Source organism: Brassica napus, chromosome C6, assembly GCF_020379485.1.
Source record: "Brassica napus cultivar Da-Ae chromosome C6, Da-Ae, whole genome shotgun sequence".
NCBI classification, from domain to species: domain Eukaryota; kingdom Viridiplantae; phylum Streptophyta; class Magnoliopsida; order Brassicales; family Brassicaceae; genus Brassica; species Brassica napus.
In genome coordinates this window covers 27228978-27256681 of record NC_063449.1, presented here as the reverse complement: position 1 = coordinate 27256681, position 27704 = coordinate 27228978, and the positions used below count along the sequence as shown (strand labels likewise).

The 27704-nt window shown below is 37.6% G+C and overlaps 2 protein-coding genes across 2 annotated transcripts; one reads left to right on the top strand and one right to left on the bottom strand.

Annotated features, from left to right (window-relative positions):
- Positions 1–6851: 6851 nt before the first annotated feature.
- On the bottom strand, positions 6852–9784 carry LOC106432436. Its single transcript, XM_048760881.1, has 2 exons — positions 9560–9784; positions 6852–9435 (listed from the first exon to the last, which is right to left on the bottom strand). Exon 2 carries the CDS (start codon positions 8414–8416, stop codon positions 6887–6889), a length of 1530 nt encoding a protein of 509 aa, XP_048616838.1. The 5' UTR covers positions 8417–9435; positions 9560–9784; the 3' UTR covers positions 6852–6886.
- A 4075-nt stretch (positions 9785–13859) lies between these two features.
- LOC106407924 lies at positions 13860–15482 on the top strand. The gene has a single exon (XM_013848769.1). The coding sequence runs from the start codon at positions 13860–13862 to the stop codon at positions 15480–15482; it is 1623 nt and encodes a 540-aa protein (XP_013704223.1).
- Positions 15483–27704: the final 12222 nt, after the last annotated feature.

The following is a 27704-nucleotide window of genomic DNA, read 5'->3' as shown; positions in this document are numbered from 1 at the left end:
CGAAACTCTGTTTGTTTACAGATAAGAAAAAAGTTGTGAAAATTTTTCATTAATTATTGTCCATCAAATTTATAATCTTCATATTAATTTAGTGAAGACTAAAATAAAGCAAAAAGATCAAAAGAAGACTTAGAAAATAAGATGTCTAAATTGCGATGTATTGTTATTTAATTATAGTTCAAGTGTTTAACAAATTAAGGTTCTTTGTTACTATAAAATTATGGTAATAGTTATTAACACAAATTTAACTTATGTAACAAATAGATTTTCATGTATTGTTATAAAATAGATATATATTTACATGTTTCTACTTTTAATCGGTTTTGTTCGGTTTATTTGGTTTAATCGGTTATATACGAAACCATATCCAAATCCTACGGTTTTTATAAAATTATATCCATTCGGTTTATATGGTATATACCAAAACCAAACCGTATTGTCTATTTCGGTTCGGTTCGGTTCGGTACGGTTCGGTTTTACCATATTGAACAGCCCTACCCTAAACCCTTGGGTAAACTCTAAACCCTTGGGTAAATCCTAAACTTTAAATAAAAACACTAAACCCTAAAACTCTAAACCCTAAATCCTAAACCCTAAACCCTTGAGTGTTTTAGTGTTTATTGATTTTGATTTAGAGTTTAAGATTTATCCTAGAGTTTAAGATTTATCCTAGAGTTTAGGGTTTACCCAAGGGTTTAGGGTTTAGGATTTAGGGTTTAGGGATTAGAATTTAGGGTTTAATGTTTTGCTGATGACGTTAAATTTTTTTTTTTGTAATTACTACTATTTTTTATTTATTTCTTTTTACCTTTTAATTTTAAAAAGATAATATAATTTAACAATATTTTGTTTCCTTTTTTAAAAGATATCGAATATGAAATAACATAATCCTATTGGTTGGTGAACCTAGAGGTTCACCCTAGGGGGTGAACCCAAGAATAAGTCTTTAAACTACAATACATTGTTCAAAATGTATTTTTTATCAATAATTTTGTCATTATTCACGATAATGATATTTAAACTACAATACATTGTTCAAAATGGTAATTATAATAAATACTCCCTCCGTTTTTAATATAAGTCGTTTTAAAATTGTGCACATAGATTAAGAAATCATTAAATTTTTATATTTTCTAAACAATAACATCATTAATTATTTACCTAACCACAAATCAACCAATAATAAAATAGAAGGTATATTATCATTGGTCGTATGATATTAAGTGTTAATAAATTTTACATAGAAAACCAAAAACGTCATATAATTTGAAACAAAAAAATTACTTTAAAACGACTTATATTAAAAAACGGAGGGAGAATGATGGACATTATCAACTGAGTATTTGAGAAGTAAAATATTAAGGTTTACCTCAATTGTATGTAAAGTAATATGTCGAAATGGATTTAGACTTTTTTTTTTTTTTGTAACTGAATGGATTTAGACTTCCAAATATATTTTACAACTTTATTTATAACTCGCCAATTTTGAACTCTTAAGAGTTTCATTCTTAACTGGTAGTGCAATCTTTTTTTTTTTGAGAAACAGGTAGTGCAATCTTATTGGTTGAAGGGATTAAAGTTTTTATATTTGGAAAATCTGATTAAGCAATGTGTGTTTTTTTAACTATTTCAAAGTTTTTTAGCATTTTGATGGACACGTCGAGAAAAAAAAAACATTGTCGATGAGAAATATACTCACTCCGTTTCATATTAAGTGTCGTTTTAGAAAAAAAAATTCGTTACAAAATAAGTGTCGTTTTCGATTTTCAATGCAAAATTTATTAATTTTATGCAAAATTTATTTTTCTAATTGTTGAAATATGGTTAAGTGTATAGGTAATAATGTTTTTTAATATGAAATGTACAAAATTAATTGTTTCCTTAATCCGTGTACCGAAACCTAAAACGATCTATTCTATTAAAATAGCAGTGTGACCCATTGATAAAAGTATGGTCCAACTATTATTTCTTTTATCTTTATCATTATTTAGAATATTATTTATTATGTTTTATGCCATTAGACCTATATTTAAATTACCAATTGAAAAGACATAAAAAGATATAAAACAAAAAATATACCCGCCCTTTTGTTAAAAGACGGGTCAGAATCTAGTACTTATAATGAAACAGATGGAGTAGGTGATTTCGTTAAAAGACGAGATAAATAATAATTAGTCACTCCGCCACTTATCCCATTTTTCTTATAACTAGTTGGTCTGTTTAATTAGAAAAAGAATGATGCATGAATCTTGCAGTTTAAAGAGTAAGACAACCGTTTGACAAAAAAACAAAAGAGTAAGACAACCTTAAATTTTAAATAAAGTATTTTACAATTTAGATACACGACCGTCAGATAGTTATCGCAAGACGGTAATCATTTTCATTATTCAAAACTTTTATAGGTTAAAAACTTAAAATTATTGATATGATTATTAAAATCAACTTATTCGAACGATCCAAAAGCGGTAAAAATAAACTTTTAATCTAATTACGTAACATGGGAAACTGGACCAATAATGTTAGACAAGGTCTGATGGGATTGGTTAGAAACATTGGATTTTGTCCCTGAAATTTCAAACTTCCATTCAAAACATGACATGATTTTGACCAAACCATCTATCCTCCAAAGTTGAATGCTGGAAAGTGGACAAGTACATGAATACAAAGCTTGTACTCGTCCTTATTATTTTTTTTTTTTTTTTGCCATCTAGTATATTGCATTCATACGACAAAGGTTTCAAGTTTTTGTACAACACAGATTAACCAAAGGAGGTATATAAACATCAAAAAACATGAGAGCACCATCGAGGTGCACCAGTTGCAACGTAGGATTGAAATCTGAAGTCCTGAACTGCACTAGTAGCTATAAGGCGTGCTCCTCTGTTAGCTTCAAACGATTCACAGAGCACCCGCCATTCCAAAAAATTCCTTAGTAATAATCTGATTTCCATCACTTTGAACTTGAAGGAAGGCCATTCGCGAGGTCTGATGATGGCATTTACTAGCATTCTTCCTTCAAAAGCAAAGTGTACCTTTAAGTATCTGTGATTCTTCATGCTTTCAATAGCCCAAGCAACATTGACAAACTGGGCTTCACTTTTCGATTCCACTTCCCCAAAAGACCGTCTGCTATGGAGAAGAACTGTACCTGATGAGTCTCTCACTACCCAAGCCGCCCCTGCAATTTTCTTTTTCTTCTCCCATTTGAAACCAATATTGCACTTGAGGAAATCCACCGGAGGGCACTTCCAAGTGACTGGGGCTTGGATAGATGGATCCCTATGATCATCTGCCCTCCTTTCCAAATTCTGAGCTACATACCATAAACGGGTTTCCTCTCGAGCTTTGTTTCCCAATTGCTCACTGTCGAACAATAAACCTTCAAATAGCAAATGATTCCTGTTTTTCCATAAATACCAAAGTATCCACGGCAAAACCTTCGTCATTTCACTCATTGTTTCATCAACTTGCAAGGAATTAAAAAGGAAGGCCATGTTCGCATAAATAGACGCAGCATCAAACCCACCCCGAGGCGAAGGAAACCCTGAAACTGCCCACACTTGTCTTGCCAATGTACAGGAGAACAAAACATGGTTAATAGACTCACCGTCCTCTCCACATGTTTGGCATACCGTGTCACATTTTATTCCTCGGGCACTAAGGCAATCAAAGACAGATAAAGCTCCAGAAAGAGCTTTCCATATGAAGACCTTAACCTTTGGAGGAGCCTTCAGATTCCATACCTGAGCCGTCAAGGGATGCAGAGACGGTTGAGCTTGCTGGAAGTGAAGGAGAGCCGAGTTGTTTCTCCAAAAAGCAAGGTCATATCCAGTTTTGACAGAGTAGATTCCATTCGGAGTATGCTTCCAAAAAGAGGAATCTGGCTCTGAGACCACCGGTTGATTGCGCATAAGAACTTTAATATCTGCAGGAACAAAGAGCTCATGCAAACGACTGCGGCTCCATCTTCTTGTTTGAGTGTTGATCAGTGAAGAGACTTGCAGGTTCGCGTCGAAAAAACTTTGTTTCCTCAGAGGAGGCCTGCACAAACCATCCTTATCCTCCATCCAAGGATCAGACCAAACCTTTAGGCTAGTTCCATTACCTACTGATATCTTCAGCCCTTGCATCAGTAGCTCTCTCCCATTAAGAATACTGCGCCAAGCATATGAAGGTCTTCTTCCTAACTGCGCATTTAAGAAAGAAGAACCTTCAAAGTATTTACCTTTAAGCACTCTCGCCATCAGACAGTCATCAAAGTGTAAGATCCTCCACGCTTGTTTTGCCAAGAGAGCCTGGTTAAAAGACTCTAAATCTTTAAAACCCATACCCCCCAAAGCCTTTGGTAAGCACATTTTCTCCCAGCTCAACCAGTGGATTTTCCTTTTGTGCTCAACATTACTCCACCAGAAAGATGCTAGAGCATTCGAGAGAGTAGAAATGACCGTCTTTGGTATTTTGAAAACCGACATAGCAGAGACAGGTAAAGATGATCCCACTGCTTTTATCAACACCTCTTTTCCACCTTGAGAGAGCGTTCTAGCATGCCAGCCCGAGATCCTCCTACCTAATCGCTCTTTAAGATAGGCAAAGAGCTTTATCTTTGACCCTTTGAAGCATTCTGGAAGTCCTAAGTACTTGGACTCACCACCTTCTGATTCAATACCCAATTTCTGCTTTACTTTAGTTTTGTTCTCCTCAAGAACGTCTTTCCCGAAGATAATAGAAGATTTAATTGGGTTGATCGACTGACCGGTGACTGCTCCATAGCGATGTAGTATTTCTATCAAAGTCTTACTCTGATCTTCATCAGCTTTGCAAGAGAATAAACAATCATCAGCGAAAAGAAGATGATGAATAGAGGGACCGTGCTCCCCAAATCTCAGACCTGACAATCTGTTCTCCCTTTCAGCCTTTGACAGCAAATGAGTTAAACCTTCCGTACACAGCACAAACAGAAAAGGGGAAAGGGGATCTCCCTGCCTAAGACCCCTTTTAGGCGTAATCATTCCATGAGGCTGGTCATTAATCAGTATTGAATACGTTACTGTGGTGACGCATTTCATGATCAAATTAACCCATCTCTCATTGAATCCAAGCGCCAGCAGGAGTGATCTCAAATAACCCCATTCCACTCTGTCAAAAGCCTTTGACATATCTGTCTTTACCACCATAAAGTCTGAAGCAAACGAGCCTGAAGCCCCTAGCGAGTGGACTAACTCGTGCACAATGGTGATGTTGTCAGACATAAGTCTCTGGGAGACAAAAGCAGACTGCGTTGGAGAGATCAAGACCTGCAACCAAGGCTGAAGTCTTCTGACCATAATCTTTGAAACAATCTTGTAGATCACCGAACAAAGACTAATAGGTCTTAAATCTGAAACTGTCTTTGGATCTGCAATCTTAGGGATCAGACACAAGTGTGTGTAATTCCATTCCTTTGGGAGAATACCAAAGTTAAAGAATTTCTGCACCTCCGCTATCACTTGCTCTTCAATGATAGTCCAGAATTTCTGAAAGAAAAGGCCTGACATACCGTCAGGGCCTGGAGCTTTCGTCGGATTTATTGAAAAAACCGCTTCTTTGATTTCCAAATTCGTCACAGGTCTCAACAGATCCATGTTTAGTTGTTCAGAAACTCTTGGTTGCATATCGTTGAACCAGTCAGTAAATGGAGCAGGGTTCGTTGACCTGAAGAGATTTCTGAAAAAGTCTACTGCAACTTCACCCTTAGCAGCCTCTGAGAAGACCTCCTCTCCCTCGGCGTTGACAAGCTTGTCAATGTTATTCCTTGCACGAGCAGCGTTCACAGAGATGTGAAAAAAATGAGAGTTACGATCCCCTCGACTAAGCCATTTGTCTATGCTCTTCTGCCACCAGTATGTCTCTTCATCTCTCTGGGCCTTAACCAGATCTTCTTTCAGCAATCGAATTCGAGCAGTTGATTGTTGTAAAGCTGATTGTTCATGCTCCAGAGCAGCTTCAGCTTGGTGAATTCTATCGCCTGAATTCATGCTTGAATGCTTCTTTAGACCGTTTAGAGATCTTCTGCAAGCTTTTAGACCCTTTGAGACTGAGCCCAAACCGTTACTTGTAGCAAAATCCCAGGCATTTGCCACACTATCATGAACCCCTTCTACCTCCAAGAATCTTCTATCAAACCGGAACCAACCTCTGTACTTTTCTTGGCTTTCAATCAGATGTATAAGAACAGGCCTGTGATCCGATCCACGCTTATCTAAAAACGTCTGGTTAGAGCAAGGGAACTTCTTGAACCAAGCCCTGTTTCCAAAACATCTGTCTAGTCTGGTATGAACCCAAGAGTTACTCCTTAACCCGCTCCAAGTAAAACCGTTTCCATGACTCTGAAGCTCTTCTAGCTTGCAAGCATTAATCATTTGATTGAAAGGAGCGAAGGACTCATCTTGTCTCCAGACACCACCCGTCTTTTCTCCGTTATGCAAAATATCATTAAAATCTCCAAAGACGCACCAGCTTTCCTTTCTATTCACACCTATTCTACTGAGCCTTTCCCAGAGATCGACCCTTCTTTTATAATGCGTCGGCCCGTAGATACAAGACGCAAAAAAAGAGGTGTCGCCAAACTGAATTATACAATCAACCAAGTTCTTATGCACATCAAGAAACTTTATATTTACAGATTTCTTCCAAAAAATAGCCAAACCCCCAGCATGTCCAACAGGATCCACCGTATATACACGATCATAGCCCAACCAGACCTGAAGGTCAACCAAAACATTCCTAGTATTCATAGTTTCCATAAGCAGTAGCACCTCAGGGAAAAGTTTTTGACGCATTTCCCTAAGGCGTTGAATTGTCAGATCCTGAGGCCGCCCCAGGCCCTGACAATTCCAGGAGATAAAGCTCATTGAGGCTTCGGCGGTCCCTCCATTGGGACCACCCTTGATTCTTTGAGTCGCGCCATTTTGTCACCCTTCAAAATAGCGTCTTCCGCCTTTCTTTTAGAACCGAGCTTCTCTGCTCCTTCGTTTTCACCGTAGAACTGGTGAAGAATTCCTGATGACTGACCTTGTTGTTCACGTCTTTTCTTGATGTAAGGTCTTCTCCTCGATTTAGAGCTTTTGTGGACAACCCCGGATGGCTTGGACACAAAGTATCCAGGACCATATTCCGTAGAGTTCCCATGTAAGCTTGCTGTCGAATCATGACCTCTCTCTGACACCCTTGACGAGGAAGGTTCATGAGGAAGGAAGGCCTGATGAACAATACTCCTAAGATCCGCCTTTCTATCTGATACCCTCAAATCTTCCCAGCGATGAACCAAGCTACCTGCGATATTAGCTTTGATTGCAGAAGCCATCAGTTTGTCAGCAGAATCTTTGTCTTCCAATCTTGGCTCAACGGAAGTATTAAGGTCGAAATCATAGACAACACCCTTTCCTCTGTCAATTTGATTGGTAAAGGTCGGAGCAGTTTCTAGGCGCAACATTGTCTTCTGCAGAAAAGGGTCCTTCTCCGCTTCAGCTACTGATGATCTGACCCGGTCAATTCTAATCTTCTTATCTTCCTCTGTTGCCATTAATAAATATCTTCTCATTTCTTCCAAAACCTCTGGCGCTATTTTCCTTCTTCCTGTCATCTTGCAAATTCCAACTTGATCTTCAGAAAGAACCCCAAACAGAGGATCGTCTTGATGCAAGATGACTTCATTTCTGTGACTGTCCATGATAACCCGCTTACTCCTCAGAGCAGCAGCCTCCCGATTCCTATTCAGAAGTGGACAAATATCTTTTCCGTGGTTCAATCTTTGACATTCATAGCATCGCTTCCTTATTCTCTCATAGTTAAAGAGAACCACTGCAGAGCCTCCCTCCGGAAGATTAACAACTTTTGATTTCCGTAGTGGTCTGGAGACATCGAATCGTACTTGGATCCTTACATAGTCTTGCACTTGTGGCTTGTCAGGATCAAAAGCAACCACCTTGACTGCACCTATCTTCTCACCAAGAGCGGTAATAGCTTCCTTCGTATAATAATTGACAGGGAGATTTCTGATTTGAACCCATAAAGGGATGAACTGTAAGTAATCCTCAGGAGGCTTCTCCACCCATCGATCAATCACTAAAGTCCAGTCGTTGAAGGTATGAACACCTTTTTCTAGAACCTCCAGCAGATCATGTTCATGATCAAAAACAAACTGGAACTGTTCCTTGGACAAAGCTATTCCTCTAACTTTCCCTTGCTTCTGCCACGTTCTTGGCATCTCGCGAATCAAACCCGGCATCTTCTGGCAGTCTGGATTAAGAATCCTTCCGATAATACTTCGGGAGTTTCTTTCACACGATTTGTACTGTGGAAGATCAGGCATATCGAACGGTTCATCTTCCTCTTCCAACGATAGAGCCATCAACGCTTTATCCATAGCGTATGACATCTTGATTTTACAGAAATTTCTGGAAATTCAACTTCTCCGCCGGTAAAAGTTATGAACAAACCCTAGATTTTTGAAGATTACACCGCAAAACTACCAGAAGAGATAAGTTTTGTGGTGGACGTGTCACTTTTAGAAAGACAGCTGTGCTCCACTCACTAAAAAAGGATACTTAGCGAGAGAGAAACTAAAGCCCAAAAAAGGGAAAACTTTTAAGGGTTGTACTCGTCCTTATTTTATCTTAACATTCTCTTTTTCGATATTCCTAACACTTTCTACAAAGACGAGTCCACTATGACCATTTGGGTAAAGAACATTATCCATGATCAATGTTTAAGCACATATGGAGTCCACATATCTGCCAAGACGCGTGAGCCCTATCGGCTATATGGCGTGTGACGTGTCAGTGGGGTTTGGAAAGAAAAAAATGAATATTAGTTGACTACTTGACTAAACTATTGTTTCTTAAATTTATATTCAAACTTATATTTAAACTTCATAGACAAAAATTTGGTAATGTTATATATATATTAAGATTCAAAAATATACAAAGGTTAAACCCAAAAAGATATATAAAGGTCTAACGAGCATGTCGTTGGTGTCTTGGTGAAGTAGTAGAAGCCAAACTTCAAACATGATGCTTAATTGAAACCCTAGGTTTTGCCAAACAGAGTAGCTGATGAAATCGGCGCCAGATTAGGTGATGCAACAGACAAATGAAGCTAAAATTCATAGACTATTAAATAGAATTTTATTTGATTGATACTAATATTAATATATATACATATCTATATATATAAGACTTACAATTACTTAATTTGTGTTAGGCATCACAAACTGGACCAGTCTGGTAGTATAGCCAAAATCATTACCTAACCAAAGCTCCAGTTCTCTACAAAAAAATATGGACCATGTGGAAAATAGCGCCACGGGAACAAATCAAACTGTCGAGTCTGGATAACATGTAGTCAAAGTCCTCGGGCACCAAAATTCAGATGGAGTAGTTAGAAAAACATCAATCTCTGGCAAGAACATACATAAGACAAATGAGAGTGTCAGCAATAGGTTTTGTAAACTAGAAGATGATGTGTGACACTACTAGTATTAGATGAATGCATATTATGTATGAGATAACAAAGAAACAACCTCCTGGACAACAATGTCTTCATGACGGCAGCCTCTATTTTCCGTATCATTGATCGTGACATCAGGAACATCATCCTAGGAAGAAGGAAAATGAGGCTCTTCAGAGTCCTCCTCTCCTTGTGGCTCACCTAATTGGAGATCTCACTTTTCACTTGCAACTCTTAATGCTTCCTTGTTTTTATCTTTTTTGCCTTGGATGCATTGACTCTAGGATAACTTATTTGTAAATCCTCTTTTTATTTTTAATGATGTTAACGTTCTTAGCAAAAGAAAAAAAAGTTGGTCTCCGTAAGTTCCTTGCCAACGCTAACGTGTTTCCAACGTTGTATTCAAGCAGTTGATTTTTGTTACGTTGACAAGTTTTTAACGATAAGAAATTTTGTTGGTATCCGTCAATTTCATTCTGTGATATTGTCAACCGAAAAATAAATATATAGCCACATCGACCCTTATATCATGCCGTAATCTATGGTATGGGTTAGTTGATTGGGCCCTGTTGAAAATGTAAATCATTAGTCGCCCACCTCGGCCTGATTGCTTTAGTAACAAAAATAGTGGTGCCTTTTGCATTCATAGCAATCCAACATTGTGTCAATCTTTACTTTCTCAGAAAACATTGTATCAATCGAAGTGTGTGATTGGTAGAGAGTAGCGAAACATTGGAATAAATAAAATGGATGGAATGAGAAGAGAAGTAAAATAATAAATAAAGTAAACTAATAAAATAAAAAAAAATAAAAAAAAATGAACGGAGAAAAGCGAGAGATCACGTAACATTTTCTTCTTGTTAAGACAAGTGGGAAGTTTTTCACCTTTTCCAGCGATGTTCAGCTGAAATATATTTCTGCTGCATTTCATTTGATTGGTAATAATAAAGCTGAATAGAGATTAAAACAAATTTACTCCAAAATACTTACTCGAAAAAGGTCATTCAGTCATATCCGAAGTTTAAATACCATTTTTGCTTTTAACTATTTAAAGTTTCGAATGGGAAAAGCAGTTCAAGCGTTGCAGATCAAGCAGATCATGCAGATCAAACGGATCAAGTGCAGATCAAGCAGATCACGTGGGAGAAAGACAGATCAAACAGTCTATTACAATTAATGTTTTGAATATCGGACTGAACATTGACTCGACATTATAGCTGAGTCAATGGTCGGACCAGTCCAACCAATCCAACAGTATTTTAATTTAATTTTAAGTTGAATTGAAGAAAACCAAGTTCTAATATCGAACCGAATCACCGGTTTTACCAAATTTGACCAGTTATTGACCGAATTTACCAATTTTACTCAAATCAGATTCTTAACACAACTTATAACCGGTTAGACGAGCGAGACACAGTCCGATCGGTTTGACCGGCAAGTCCGATTCGGTTTTCAAAACACTGATTAAAATTTATAATGATGAAAAATTAAATAAAATAGATTACATATTTAAATAATAAAAATTACAAAGATAAAATAAAATATATAAGTATATAAATATAATACATAAATAGTAATAAATATTGCACTATAGTTATGTTACTGTAATTTTGTAGATCAAAATATAAAAATATTAGTAATAAACCAAATACATCTATCTCCCATTAATGTATACATTTACTTAATTAAAAACACAACATCATATCAATAATTCAGATAAATGTTAAATTTGTATGACATAAATAAAATAGAAAATTGAAGTTTTTTTGTATTGTTAAAACTGTAAATAAAATTGAATGACAATATTTTATTTATAAAAGAATATTAAATATATTAATAATTTGTAACAAAATCATTTATTAGTCAAAAAAAAAAATGGGTGAACATTTCCAAAATAGTATTGGAAAAAACTGCATGTAGGATATCTATCTTTTTTAGAAAAGACAAAAAAAATTTAAACTGCATGCAGTTATCCTGCAATTAAATTTTGAAAACAGAAAAAACATGAACGGTGCAGTTCTCCAGCAACAACATTTATCTGCCTCTCTCCTACCACCCAAGTTCATGGCCTAAGTAACAAAGCAAACTAGCAATGTGACCCTAAATGTTTTTTGACAGAAGTGATTTTTTGTCAGTAATTTTAATATTACTAAATGTTCTAGGCAATTAAAATATTATCAGAATATAATATAATCTGTAATTTAGTAGTGATTATTAGGCATGTGACTTGTTATCTGAGATCCGGATTCGATCCAAGATCCGCTCCGTAAATACGATATCAGGGGTGCCAGGATCCGAATCCGGATAGTAAAATCTTGGATCCGTGCAAACCGAATCCAGATCCGGATATCTTAATTTTTAGGTACGGATATCCGGATCCGGATCCGTATTTTAAAATACATTAAATTTTTAAATTTCATTAATATTTATATTTGATATATTAATATTTATACATGAATTAATCTTACAATATTATATTTTAGTTTTTACAATATTATAGACATATATAAATATATTTATAAATCTTGTATAAATATTTAATTTATGTATTATATTAAAAATTTAGTTTTTTTAAAAAAATTAATAAATACTAAATTTAGTATTTAGAATTTATAAATTTAGTATTTGTATCTATTTACACAGTAAATAATCAAAATTCTTTTTTGCTAAAAAATAGAAAAGAGTAATATATCAAAATTATGCTTTATAGTTATTGTTACCTGGATTGTTGTCTTGTTGATCGTGATCTGATTCTTCATTTTTGCGAAAAACTAAGCTCTTAAGGAGGAGGGAAATCCACTGGCATCATGCAAAAAAATAAAAGAGAGTATCAAGTTAAGAAGAGAACATTGAACCTGGAAATAACTATAAACATGTATATCTATTTTTGCTATACTCACCACCCAAAACCAAATTGACGAAGAAGAAGACTACACACTGTAGAGAAATAAAGGGAGAGTAAACAGATAATAAACAAATTGATTGCAAGTTATAAAGAAAAAAAAAGAAACCGGTTGAAACTTGCCATGATTTAAGGAGTTGTAGATGAAATGATTTATTTTTAAACGTGATGGTAATGATGTGCTTAAATTTAGGAATACAAATTTTTTCAGTTTCAGAAAATGAAGGATTGATTTTTTTGTTTTATGATAACGGAAAAACCGTTTTTTTTTTACTTTAAAAACGTCCAGTGCGATTTTACTTTTCATCGACTAAAGATGCATTTAAATTTTAGATATATTAAAGTTGCATTCTTTAGCAATAAATGTACATATTAATATTGTTTTTTAAATATAATGAAGCACAAGCCATGTGTCAGCAATTAATTGGTCATGTGACTTGTGCTTTAGTATATAAGGGATTGAAATCATATAATTTTAGTCTTAATTTTTTTTATATTTTAGTATATATACATATATGGATATACGCTTTCAACACATATCTGCTTCCTAAATTTTTTTAAAATCTCGCTTCTACGCTTCCATACGCTTCCGCTTCCAAATACCCGCTTCCGTTTCCATGTAACATAGGAAGAGAGTAGATGAATTTATAGGAGACGAAGAAAATAGGGAAATTATATAAATCAATGTAGCTTAAAATTTATGAAAAAAATAAGGAAATTGTTAGTTTATATTTAGATTCCAGAAAAATAGAAGATATAAAGAAAAATTCAAAACTAACTATGTTTCTATAATTGACACATAGATAATGGATTAACATAGTTGATAAAAAAAATATTGCTTCGCATGATTGTGTCTCGTTTTTTTTTAGCAACGATTGTGTCATGTTAAAGGTTAGTTATTTGTCCTGTTTCTAAACTTCCTTTTATTTTAAAATTTATCCACGTGTTTTGCTTTTTATTTTTCTGGAAATTTTGTTTTAAAGATTTTCCACTTGTCATGTTAGGATTAGGGGTGCGACTTGCGCTTTACTATATAACGGATTAGTTCAGGGATTAGTTCATGATTTTTACTTGTGTTATTTCTTTATTCTATATGTGTTCTCGCTCATATGGACTTTTACCATAATGGATAAATGGGTCTAGAGAACCTCTTGACAAATTTTCGGTCAGAATAACCTTTTTAGTTTCTTTGTTAACTCTACATTTTGGTTTTGATTTATTCATTTTCTTAAAGATAATTGATGGTAACCAAGACTCGTTTTTTAAATGAACTAGTACTCAAAGAGTGTTTTTAGAAATGAGTATATAATCTCTTAAGTTTATTGCATATTATTTTAAAGATAATTGACCTTTTATATGTTTATGATTAAACAAATTGAATTAAGACATGAGTTGGTAAAAAACTAGGACTAACAGAAACACTCGTGTAGGTGTAATGTAACAATGTAAATGACTAAGGAAGGTTCGTAATATGACGGCTAGGATTTTGGGTGGTGATTTTAGGGTTTTGGGTGAGAAAGTGCAGGATGAAAATATGGAGGAGATTGGGGAGCATGGGAGACCGGCCGGAGATCCACCGGATGCTCCAGACTCTTGGGTGAAGAAGGTATTAGGGTGCAATGAAGGAGGGATGCCTGTACCGGAGGAGATTGTGGACGAGTCTTTTGTGGAATCAAATCTGAAACTACAGTTCCTGAATGGTGAGGATGGAGAACCGGTGATAACGATTGGAGAGGAGGTTTTGATTGCTATGAATGGTTTATGGAAGAGATGTATGATTGTTAAGGTCTTGGGGAAGAGTATCCCATTATTGAGCTTAACGAGAAGGCTGAAGGAGCTATGGAAACATGCGGGATCAATGTTTGTGATGGATCTCCCGAAGAATTTTTTCATGGTTCGTTTTGGAGTAGATGAGGAGTATATGAATGCGCTATCAGGTGGCCCATGGAGGGCTTTTGGGAGTTACCTTATGGTGCAAGCATGGACGCCTGAGTTTGATCCGCTGAGGGATGAGATAGTTACGACACCGGTTTGGGTTCGTTTAGCACATATCCCAGTTAATTTTTATCATAAAACGATACTGATGGGGATTGCCAAGGGGTTAGGAAAACCGATTAAGGTTGACTGCACCACGCTAAAAGTTGAAAGAGCTAGATTTGCGAGAATTTGTGTGGAGGTTAACCTTAATAAGCCATTGGAAGGGACAGTGATGATTAATGGTGAGAGGTACTGCGTATCATATGAAGGAATCTCGACGATCTGCTCGTCATGTGGTATGTATGGACATCTAGCCTATTCCTGCCCACGTAAGGTACTGGAGGATACTCCAATAAATGCGGTTCTTCCAGTGGACATGACACAAAAGAATACGGAGGTTGCAGGTATGGATACAGATTTTATCCCAGTGAAACAGGCGAGGAAAGGGCTAACTCAGAATGGGCAGAGAGGAGTTACACTGCGGAGTAATGAAAGTAGGGAGATGGTAGGAAATAAGACGTTGATCGGTAGTAAAAGTCGGGGGGCTCGTCAAGAGAGTATGTCGGAGGAGATAAGGGTTTCGAATAGGTTTGGAGGGTTGAATGTGGAGGAGGATATGGAGGAACAAGTGGAGGAGAGTGGGAATAGAGAAAAGAATAAAGAAAATGAGAATACTACTAATATAGTTTCTGGAGGAGCGAGCAAAGAGATTGCGAAGGAATTCTCGTTTGGAAAGAATGGGAACAGAGGGAACCAACAACCAGCTCGATTGGGTCCAAAAGATAAGAAGTTTAGCAACATGAGAGGCCCAAATCCTTCTAAGACCAAACTGAGAAATGTTGGGCCTATGCGTGGTTTGGTGTTTGGCCCAATAAGTGGGGAGAGTGGCCTGTCGGCGAGAGGGAAGAGACTACGAGTAGAGAAGGAAAATGTCGGCCGAGCAGGTGGTATTTTCGCAGGAGATGGGGAGCTAGACAGAAATGAGAAAAATTTTGGGCATGTGTACGATAAAAGCAACGCTCAGGAGAAACTTGCAGAGATGGAGAATCTGGAGTTGGATGAGGCAGAAGCTAGTGCGAGCCAAGGACGAGAAATCCTAGAGAGTGTGGTGGCATAACATTTTGCCCCGGTGATTCTATCTATTAATTATAAAGATCTGATGAAGTGCATTCTGTGGAATTGCCGGAGGGCAAATAAACCCCAATTTCGAAGATCGATTAGATATTTGGTGAAGAAGTTCAAGACAGATATCCTTGCTGTTTTTGAAACTCATGCTGGTGGAGAAGCGGCAGGCCAGATTTGTCGTGGTCTAGGGTTTGAGAACTCGTTTCGGGTGGATGCGTGTGGCCAGAGTGGAGGTTTATGGCTGTTATGGAGGGAGGAGATTGGAAAGCTTGAGGTGGTCAAGTCGTCGGATCAGTTTATACATGCTCGAATCGGGAATGGAGCAGAGGTGATTAATCTGATTGTTGTGTATGCGGCTCCTTCACCGAGCCGTAGAAGTGGCTTATGAGCTGCTTTAGAAGAAGTTTTGCGTAATTCGGAGGGTCCGGTGTTCGTTGGGGGAGACTTTAATACAATAGTGAGGATAGATGAAAGGAGTGGTGGGAATGGGAGATTGTCTGAGGATTCGCTAAAGTTTGGTGATTGGATAAATGATATGTCACTGATTGATATGGGATTTCATGGCAATCAATTCACATGGAAAAGAGGGAAAACTGAAAGCACATTTGTAGCGAAGAGGCTGGATAGAATATTATGATGTGCCCAGTCTAGACTTAGGTGGCAGGAGGCAAGTGTGAGGCATTTACCTTTCTTAGCATCAGACCACGCTCCTTTGTATCTACAGCTCACACCAGAGGTTAAGGGTGATGCACGTCGACGTCCATTTCGTTTTGAGGCGGCATGGCAGCAACATAATGAGTTTCAAGACATGCTAACAGCTTCATGGGATCGTGATATTGATACAAGAGAGGCTTTGCAGAGGTTGGAAGTGACACTCCGAAAGTGGAACAGAGAAGTTTTCGGAAATGTCCAAAGAAGGAAAGAGGACTTGTTGATGGAGATTACAGAGATACAGGACAAAATTGAGCAAGACCTCTCTGATGAGATCTTGGTAAAGGAGAGAGAGCTATTAAAAGAACTTGAGATCGTCCTCGAGCAAGAAGAAGTGCCCTGGTTTCAAAAGTCGCAGGAGAAGTGGTGTGTGCATGGAGATAGAAATACCAAGTTCTTTCATATATCGACAATCATTAGGAGAAAGCGAAATCGAGTGGAGATGCTAAAGAAAGATGAAACTCAGTGGGTATCAGATGCAAAAGAACTTGAGAAGCTAGCGGTGGATTATTTCAGAAAACTATATTCCTTGGAAGACGTGGATACAGACGTACAAATGCTATTGGAGAAGAGATTTGTGGGGCTTACAAGACAAAAGAAAATGGATCTTGACAAAACGTTTTCTGCGGAGGAAGTAGAGAAAGCGGTGAGAGCTATGGGCAACTTCAAAGCACCAGGTCCGGATGGGTTTCAACCAGTTTTCTATCAGAGGTGCTGGGAGACAGTTGGTGCATCTGTGATCAGGTTTGTCCTTCTTTTCTTTGAGACGGGGAAGTTGCCGGAGAATACTAATGATGCACTCGTGGTGCTAATTCCGAAAGTGACGAAACCTGAGTATATTACTCAGTTTCGACCGATTAGACTCTGCAACGTGTTGTTTAAAACTATCACGAAGGCCATGGTAGGGAGACTGAAGAGTATTATGCCTAAACTGATTGGTCCTGCTCAGTCTAGTTTCATCCCGGGTAGATTGAGTGCGGATAACATTGTTGTGGTTCAGGAAGCTGTTCATTCGATGAAAAAGAAGCAAGGCCGCAAGGGTTGGATGCTGCTGAAACTGATTTGGAGAAAGCATATGATAGGCTGCGTTGGGAAGATACACTAAGGGCTGTTGGTTTGTCTGAGAATTGGGTCAAGAGGATTATGGAATGTGTGTCTGGTCCATCAATGTGTATTTTGTGGAATGGGGAGAAATCTGAGCCGTTTAAGCCATCAAGAGGACTGCGACAAGGTGATCCACTCTCCCCGTACCTGTTTGTCTTATGCATGGAGAGATTATGTCAAATGATTGAGAAAGCAGTGGATGATAAAAGATGGAAACCGATAAGATTGTCGAGAGGTGGTCCACAGCTATCTCACATTTGCTCCGCAGATGATCTAATCCTATTTGCAGAGGCATCGGTGACGAAGATTCGAGTGATCAGGAAAGTGTTGGAGAAGTTTTGTAAAGCCTCTGGTCAGAAAGTAAGCCTCCAGAAATCGAAGATTTTCTTTTCTAATAATGTCTCTAGAGGAAGAGAAGAGAGAATAAGCAGAGAAAGTGGTATTGCATCAATAAAGGAGCTGGAAAAATACTTGGGGAAGTCGATAATACAGAAAAGAATTAATAAAGATACTTTTGGGGAGGTACTGGAGAAAGTAGCTTCACGGCTAGCAGGATAGAAGAAACAAACATTAAGCCTTGCAGGAAGGGTAACATTGACAAAGTCGGTTCTGTCATCAATCCCGGTGCATACGATGAGTACGATTAGCATGCCAGTGGGTATACTGGAGAAGCTTGATAGCCTAGCGAGGAGCTTTGTGTAGGGAAGTGGACAACACTTAGTCTCCTGGGATAAATTATGCAAACCGAAGGCGGCCGGAGGTTTGGGGATCAGGGTGTCGAGAGATATGAACAAAGCCTTGTTAGCTAAAGTGGGATGGTGTCTGTTACACGATACTTAGAGCTTATGGGCCAAAGTTTTACGAAGTAAGTACAGTGTGGGGGACATACATGACACAGATTGGATGGTAGGGTGTAGCTCTAGCTCGTCAACATGGAAAAGTGTGGTTATGGGGATAAGAGAAGTGGTTCTTGTGGGCCATAGCTGGGTCACTGGTAATGGGAGAAATATCAGGTTCTGGACGGATAGTTGGACAGCAGGCCAACCACTCATGACTGAAGTGATTGCAGGGCTTCCAGAAGGATATGAAGATATAACAGTTAGAGATATGTGGGGGGAAGGTGGAGGTTGGGATTTTGATAGAATTATCCCATTGGTAACAGCTGAGAGAAGACTAGAGCTTATGGCAGTAGTAGTGGATATTGTTACTGGAGCAAAGGACCGTTTGGCATGGGGGCAGACTCCGAATGGGCAGTTTACGGTGAAGTCTGCATACGCCTTGCTTACAAGAGATGAGAATCCAAGACCGCAGATGGGGAGTTTTTTTCGATCTATGTGGCGCGTTGTAGCACCTGAGAGAGTTCGAATGTTCCTCTGGCTAGTGGCAAACCAAGTAATCATGACGAATGCAGAGAGACGTAGAAGGCACCTGAGTGGGACTGACTTATGCAAGGTCTGCAGAGGAGGAATTGAGACTATAATACATATGTTACGTGATTGTCCTGCGATAAAAGGTATATGGGAGAGATTTGTTCCGAGAACGAGAAGGGATGTTTTCTTCAGAATGCAGTTACTGGAATGGTTATATAAGAACCTATGTGACAACAATGCAGGTGGTGGTATTCTGTGGGCTACTATATTCGTTTTGACTCTGTGGTGGGGATGGAAGTGGAGATGTGGAAATGTATTTGGTGATACCCAACTGTGGAGAGATAGAGTCAAGTTCTTACGTGACTTGGCTAAGGAAGTTATAGCAGCGAATAAAGCAGAGAATGCTCACATAAAGGAAAGACATATGGTTGAGATAATGGTGGGATGGAAGCCACCTTGTGTGGGGTGGATGAAACTGAACACGGACGGGGCATCACATGGGAACCCGGGGCCGGCGGCTGCAGGGGGAGCACTGCGAAACGGAGAAGGCGAGTGGTATGGTGGTTTTGCGATTAATATAGGTAGTTGTACCGCACCATTAGCGGAGTTTTGGGGTGTGTACTATGGTTTAGTGGTTGCTTGGGAGAAAGGGGTGAGAAGGATGGAGGTAGAGGTTGATTCTATGATGGTGATGGAGTTTCTTACGATAGGGATTGGGGATACTCATCCACTGTCTTTCCTGATATGCTTGTGCCATGGCTTCTTGACAAGGGACTGGCTGGTCTGATTCGTTCATTTGTATAAGGAAGCAAACCGCTTAGCTGATGGTTTGGCTAACCTTGCATTTTTTTTCCGTTTGGTTTTCATAGTTTTGTTGTGGCACCGATTGAGGTCGCTGTTTTAGTTCATGAGGATGTTGCTGGACCGTTGCTGCGGTTACGACAAACTCGTTTTGTAAACTAAAGTTTGGGTTTTTTTTTTAAAATAAATTGGGAGTCATTCTCCCATATTCCTACCAAAAAAAAAAAGTTCGTAATCATCGAGCTTTGGATGTCAAATAAAAATCTAACACGTTTGACAAAGTCTCGTCCTCTCGCTTTCCGTCTCTACTCCGTTGATTTTTCAGTTAAGTATTTTTTTTAATATAGTCTACATTATAAGTAGACCTAATAATCATTTCTCTTAATTAAAATTTACATCAGCATATTTATAATTAACTATCAATAAGTGCATACTAGAAAACAAACAAATTGTGTTCGTGACTTGGTGTAAGACAAGAAGGATCAAGAATGTTTTCAGAATTTAAAAACAAAAAAACAAAAATGGGAATTGTTTCAATTGAGTTCGGCGGAAGGGATAAAGAGGAAATGGATAAATAGAGCTAGTAAATTGAGTCTAAATCTGCGAGACATGTTGATCTTAAAATCCACACCATGTATTTAGTAGTAATTGTATATAAAAGATTAGATAAGAAAACTGTATGGAAAACAATATCTTCAGAACACAACAATATAATCAGATTCAAGTTAACAAAAATTGATATTTATATATATCGAGATTGAAACACTAAAAGGTTACAAAGATTGAATGAATAAAAGAAAAGATTAATTAAAGTCGATGAACAAAAAGTGAAGTCATGGTCGATGTTAGAGGTGAAAGCTGCTAAATTCGGAATGTCCCCGCTCTTCTCTCTCATCTTCCTTTTTTTATAGTCGTTCTTCTTGACAGGTGCCTCTATGATCTTCTCCCTTGTACGTTACGGATTCCGAAATCTCCAGAGTATTTTCTTGTTGAGTCATTTGTTCCTTATTCCATTGAATTGGTCTTCTCGGTTTTGCGCGGATACTTGGCCTCACTCCACCACTTCAAGCTCGAGATTGATCTTAAACCTTGACCAAGCCCGAAGAGGAGATCAGAGTCTTTCAAAGAATGGTCCCGTCTACTACTTGGCCATGTCAAGATTTGGGCCAACATTTGTCCGTCAATCTTTTATGGGCCCGTGCTGCTACTTGGCGATGTCGAGATTTGAGTCTCTGTTGGTCACCTATATGTATCTATATTCCTCTTTCTAGATCTATTTTCTCTATTTTATGTTTGGTGTGGGGGTTTCAGGAAGATTCAATCTTGTAATTTTAAAATTTGAATATTGTTATAAAAGTAATGGAAAAGTCTATCTTTATTTATAACATAGAGGTTCCTTATATGTGAGATTACACCGTCATACATAAATGAAAAGATTACAAATCATAATCTCTTGGTTATGAGCCATCCACAATCTGGTTCATAACACTCCCTCTTGGATGCCATAACCATTTAGAGCTTGTAATGTGCTTTAATGTTGCCTCATTAAAACCTTACCAGGAAAAACTCAATTGAGACAAAACCATGGTGAAGGAAAAAGAGTACAACACACATTACTCCCCCTGATTTGGACATTACTGAAGGTCCCTTGGACCTCTCCAATTTTCTGCAATCCGTGGGTGATAAAGATCTTGGGCAGAATATGCTTCGTCCTCGAACATGATAGTTGGTTCTTCTTTACCATCGGCCATGCCACAATATGATCAAACATATTGAGGCATCGACCTCAAATACACACACACGAAATCTTGGATGACGTTGTTGTGATATGCGTGTACCACCATGTGTAAAACATAACCTATCTGAAAACAAATCAACAAAACCAAATCACCCCTCTTTGGGCTGGTTAGTATAAAATAAACCAAAATCAAAGGCTTCTTCATTGTCCTTCTTATGGACCAATCAGATCAGTGTCTAAAACAAGACTTCTGCATCATCCATCTCAGGACTAAATGGACTTCTTTATCGTCCACCTTTGGACTGAATAGATCAGTGTCCAAAACAAGTGATCTCACGCCCATGTACTCGATAATGGGTGAGACTGGTCCATATTAAATCTCTTGAGTACCCTTTTCTGTATATACTATTTGATGTACAAGGATTTCATTGTTAATGTACTCAAGTTGTAATCCCAAACAAAGCTTTGTTTTTCCAAGATCTTTCATCTCAAACTCTTTCTTGAGATATTCAACTGTTTGGGAAATTGTATCCAGAGGTTCTTAGGATATTCATATCATATACTTTGATGATTATCAATATTGTTCTCGAGAACTTGCTGTACTTTCAGTTCAATACGCTCTAGTACTTTCATTATCCAGTGGACCATATAAATATGCAGCCACTACATCAACTTGCTGCAAGTCTAATTTTCTCTCTTTATATAGCCAGACTTATGAGAAATCTAAAAGTAGTTGCATCCACCACATGGGAGTATGTCTCCTCATAATCTATTACTGGTCTTTGTGAGAATTCTTGTGCAACATCAGCTTTATATCTCACGATTTCTATTCCTCACAAGACCCATTTATATCCACTGGTTTTAACATCATATGGCATCTTAATCATATGGCCAAATACGCATTTCTTCCTTAAACTATTTAACCCCACATTTCCATTCAATCCAATTTGTTCTACGAGTGTGCACTCTTATATTGACGTGGGTTCAAGATCCTCGCTTATATTCATAAATTCAAGTGCTACCTTGTATGCAAATAAATCATCTTATGTCGACATTCCTTATTGGTTCCATTATGTTCCAGACATGATATAATCGATTGAGATTCATTATTATCAGGATCTTTAATACTTTGCAGCTTGGCGTCCCAAGCTACATTGTTTGGTACATGTACCTTAGAGTCGGCCGGCCTTATCTCCATGTCTGGGATGGTTTCCTTAGTAATCTCGGATTTGGATTTTGATTATCATTCTCTGCACATTTCTTTTGTTTCCGAGGATTCTTATCTTTTGGAACCTATTGGTCTACCACGTTTCATACGTTGTCTAGACTCTGTAGCAATTTGATTGTGTCTCTTCTTGGACATCAAATTCGTTGGTGCTTTACAAGCTAGTTTATATATGACTTAGTCATTCTGGGTCAGCAAATGTGTCTGGCATTTGATTAGCTAGCTTTGTAAATGTATAATCTTTGGACGTCTATTTCACATTCTTTAGTCCGAGGATCTTACCAAGACATTGGTGGTTCATTCCATTCAATTTCTTTTACCATTCTTTTACCAGATTTATTATTTTTTTCTCCTCCTGGTCTTAAAATAATCTGTGTACCTGGCCTCAAATATAATCACCCATAGTTGGCTCAAAGTACTTTATTATTGTGGGAGAATCATATCCAACATATATTCCCATCTTCCTTTTGAGGTTCCATCTTAGTTCTCTGTGGTGGAGCAATTAGTACATAGACAGCACATCCAAATGTCTTATGATGGGGTATGTCTGGCTCTTGACCCGTTAATAATTATGATAGGGGATATCTATGCTCACTAAATGGCCTGATGCGTATTAACTTAGGTGCATGTAAATTTCGTGTGGCCCAAGCTGTGAATGGGAGTTTTGACCTCATAAGTTATGGTATATCAATCAGCTATTTGCGTTTTAAAAGATTTCGGCCAAGCTGTTCTTGGTATGGACATGTATCACAGAATTGTCCACACTTACCCCCATGGACATACCATAATCACTTAAACGCTTGGGACATGTATCCACCAGTATTATCTAGACATATAGTCTTTATTATGAAAAAGGGGCTCGTAGCCGTTTTACTGGTGATGGCCTAATGAGTTTCTCTTGTGTACATGCTACACACATGAGATTCTTTGGGATAACTCTTCTTATCTTTTAATGTGTGCCTTTTGAATATCAATTTTCGCATCATGTTTGGACCAGGATGGCCAATCTATAAAGTGTATATTTTCGCAGGCTTTTAGCCTCTATCATACTGATTTATGCAAAGTCTAGGTCAGTAGAGAATGCATGTATAGTCTTTAGGACTTATTATGGCCTTGGGCGATTTTATACATATATCTGAAGGAACTCTTTGTTTCATTCGCCCATTGTTTCAATATGGAAACCATTCATTCTTATATCTTTAAAACTCAATAGGCTGCTCTTGCTCTTAGAGCTGGGTGAATATAAGGCATCACTGATTTTTAGATGCATACCCTTAGACAATAATATATTAGTCTAGCCATAGTCTTCTTTCAGACTGGCGATACCTGCTTTAGTATTTATATTGGCGTTTTTCAGTGTACTCATATAGAAAAATCATTCATTCATTTAATCAAAGCAGACAATGTAATAGAAATAAATTCAAAGAGATAAAAATCAGAGAAAGCATACAAGCAAAGCAATCACACAAGTTTGATGTCGAAATCAGATTATCAACTTGATTCTTTTAGGCAATAATAAGTCTTATATTCCATAAGATCATCTTGATCATGTTCGAAATTATTTTCACCATCTTTATAGACCAAGTGGGTTTCAGGATTCTCCCGTTTCACTCTCTTTGGGAGTCCTTCATATCTTAGCCCAATGGTTTCCCATTCCACATCTATGGCACACTGATTTGGTCGAGCTTTGTGGTTTAAAGGATATACCACGGCCACTGCCTTGACCATGGCTCAAATTGGGTTGATACCCACGGCCTCTGCCATAGTGATTCCCACGGCCAAATGTGTTACAGTGGCCACGGCCACGTCCTTTCCACCCTCCACGGCCATGACCGTGTGGTCTATCATTTTGGACGTGGTTACCTTTTTTTTCTTCTGCAGCCTTATTGGTATCAGGTAATGAGGTTAATCTAGGAGGTCTCAATTCACTGTTTCTCATCAGTAATCCATTATTTTGTCCAGCTAGCAATAGACTCATCCACAGACTTATAGTCCTGGATTCTGAAATTCCTCCAATCAAATAGGACCTTTGGTAATAACACCGTTCTTTGGTGATCATATCTCGATTTTTAACTCTGTCCAAAGGTCTAGAGGATTCTCTATAGTCAGATACAGATCTTTGAGACTCTTAATAAGATGATGGCTAATAATTAATATTGCCATGTATCAATCTTTCTCATTGGCATTATTTCATTCTATGGTACATTCACCAAGTCTTTTTGACTTTAGGATAATCTTTGTATTCAATGCCCACCGTAAATAATTATCTCGAAAGAGATTTATGGCAGCAAAATCCAGGTTGATTTTCGACATCTCAATTCATATATCACTCAATATTTAGGTATGATTTTCATGCGACCTTACTCTTAAAAACAATCAATTCGGATTTCAATCTTGTGAGGACAATGAAACTATCAATCTTAAAGGCATTTAATCAATCAGTCAATTTCTAGAAAGTCTCAGCAATACTATTTCTATTATGCTCATAATATTATGGTTTATCAAGACTAGCAAAAACAGATTCAATTAATCATGCAATTAGGGTTTAACAATCAATGGATTTTAGCAAGACTAGTAAAAAGATTTATTAATCACTCAATCAGTTTCAAGGCTGATTTTAGCAATACTAGAATATTGATTTCAAGCATGAATTTCAATGAATCAGTTTCAAGGCTGATTTTAGCAATACTAGAATATAGATTTCAAGCATGAATTTCAATGAATCAGTTTCAAGCCTGATTGGTATTTAGCATAAACCATGTGTAAATAATTTATCTAGTATCTGAATTTATCAAACCTCAAAAAACATATAATCAGATCAATCAATTTAATCGAACTTAGCATACAATCTTAAACCTCAAGACATTAGATTTTATCATGAATCTATCAACCCAGAATACGGATTCTCAATTCTCAAAGACATCCAAATCAGATCAATATAACCTATCATACGGATTATTTAGAGTTTCTATTTAAAACAGATCAGATTACAAAACTATCAATCCTAGCAGATGATATTAAACCTCAAGAATCATGCAATCAGATCATTCGGATTTTAAACAAGTAAAACTCAATCAATCTATCAACCTATCGGATTATATAAGCAAAGCAAGCTAGCAACCTATCAGATTCAATCAATGTTTTAACAGGATGGTCGGTTTAAACAATTTTAAATCAGATGAACAATTAACCAAGCAGGATGAGAAAATAAATCTATCAATTTAACGGTCAAACAATTCTTGCAACATAGCATCAGATTCAATCAAATTTAAAACCTCAATGATCAAAACCGAAAACAGTTTTGATTTCAAAATATTCGATTGGGGTTTTAATATGTGATTTGATAATTATAGTATAATTAATTCTGATATTTATATTATTTAGGGTTTATAGATATAAGGTTAGGGTTTATCGGATTTTAACTTGTAAAAATCAGTTTGGGGTTTTAATCATGTAGGAACATGATTTAGGGTTTGGGGTATCGAACTTTTAGAGCTTCGATTTACTCAATTAGGATTTTTGATCTATTACCCTATGGTTTTGATTCATAAAGATTAGAGTTTTAGGGTTTCATTCTTTATCAATCAATCCATGTTCGATTATGGGTTCTTAGGTTTTGAATTACCTTTTAACCTTAGATGATTGTTGAATCGGACCACCAAAGGAGTTGAGCCGCGAGCTGGACACGAACGGGACGCGAGCTGGAATGGATCGAGTCGCTTCTATCGGGTCGCGGACGTCCTTTGTTGCTTGATCGTCGGACGCGAGCTGTCTGATGCTGTCGCGAACGAGGAAGAGGTCGCGTGCTGGAGCTGCTCTCGGGTCGCGAACGTCTGAGCTAGGATCAGGAACGCCTTGTGCTGAAGCTGATCGGGGACGCAAGCTGGAACAGATGCGGGAACAAGAGACGCGATCGGGGTTTAGGGTTCGTCGGATCGCCGGCTAGGGTTAGGGTTTTAGGGTTTTTCGATTTGGGTATTAGCTTAGGGATTTAGAGTTTCGTGCTGATAACGTGTTATAAAAGTAATGGAAAAGTCTATCTTTATTCATAACATAGAGGTTCCTTATATAGGAGATTACACCGTCATAAATAAATGAAAAGATTACAAATCATAATCTCTTGGTTATGAGCCATCCACAATCTGGTTCATAACAAATATAGTTTTATTGTGTAATGTCAGACTACTCTTTGATCTGTAATGTCGATGTGATTTTCCGTTTGTAAGTGTGTTGCCAGAGGATCCACATGCATCCACAGTGTTCCCAGAAGTACTGTTTGATCTAGCAAGTAACTTCTGTGGTCCTGATTTTTGCTGCATATATCCTGACAACATCCGGAGGAGCTTATTGGCGCCTACTGATGATAAACCATAGATTTTACCCACTTTTAGCCATGATCTATAAGTGTTTTAATATATATTTACTACTATATTGAGTCTATTTAGAGTATTTACAGGATCATAGACGATTTGGAGGAATGTGGTGATTTTGGTGTCTTTTGGAGCCTTTTGAGTGTAGAGCTGCACTGACGTGTCAGATATCTAGCTATGGATGGAGACCTTCCCACTGTTGGATTGAGCCCATATTATGACACAGGATAGAACTTTGAGCATACTGTAGCAGAAGTTATGCTCGATTTACTGAAGAGTGGTCAGTCTGCCTCGCGAGAGGAAGCTATCGAGGAAATGAATCGATCAATGTTGCAGTATTGGTGTCGGTCGACTGTGATGCCAGAATATGGGCTGAGCATATTTTATGACCGCTGAAGCCCATAATCAACCCCAAATTACCAGAATACCCTTGGACGACCAGAAACCCTATTTATGTTATTTATAAGCCATTGTTGACGGCTACGCTATCTAAGCTTTATTTTATTCATTGTTCTAGGTTAGGAGAGAAGAGATGAACTCCTTCTAAGTCCTCTTCGAACTCCATTGTTTTGGTTTTATTTATATTTTATGTTATTCATCTATTCATCTATGATTTATGTGACAAACATCATGCATGAGTAGATCCACCTGCGAAGTTTAGGAATTTCTAGGGTTTTGAATGAATTTCTGAATTATATGATTGTTAGGATATTTAAAGATCTCTACATCAGGATAGCTTATAATACTAGGATCTAGAGTAGTTGGAAAACCACGAGAGTGTGACTAATTGTTTCAACCTAGAATCATAGGACAATTGGGAGGCACGAGAGTGCAATCAATTAACGAAACCCGAATCCTGCTGGATTAGATACATAGGCGCATACGAGAGTTGGTC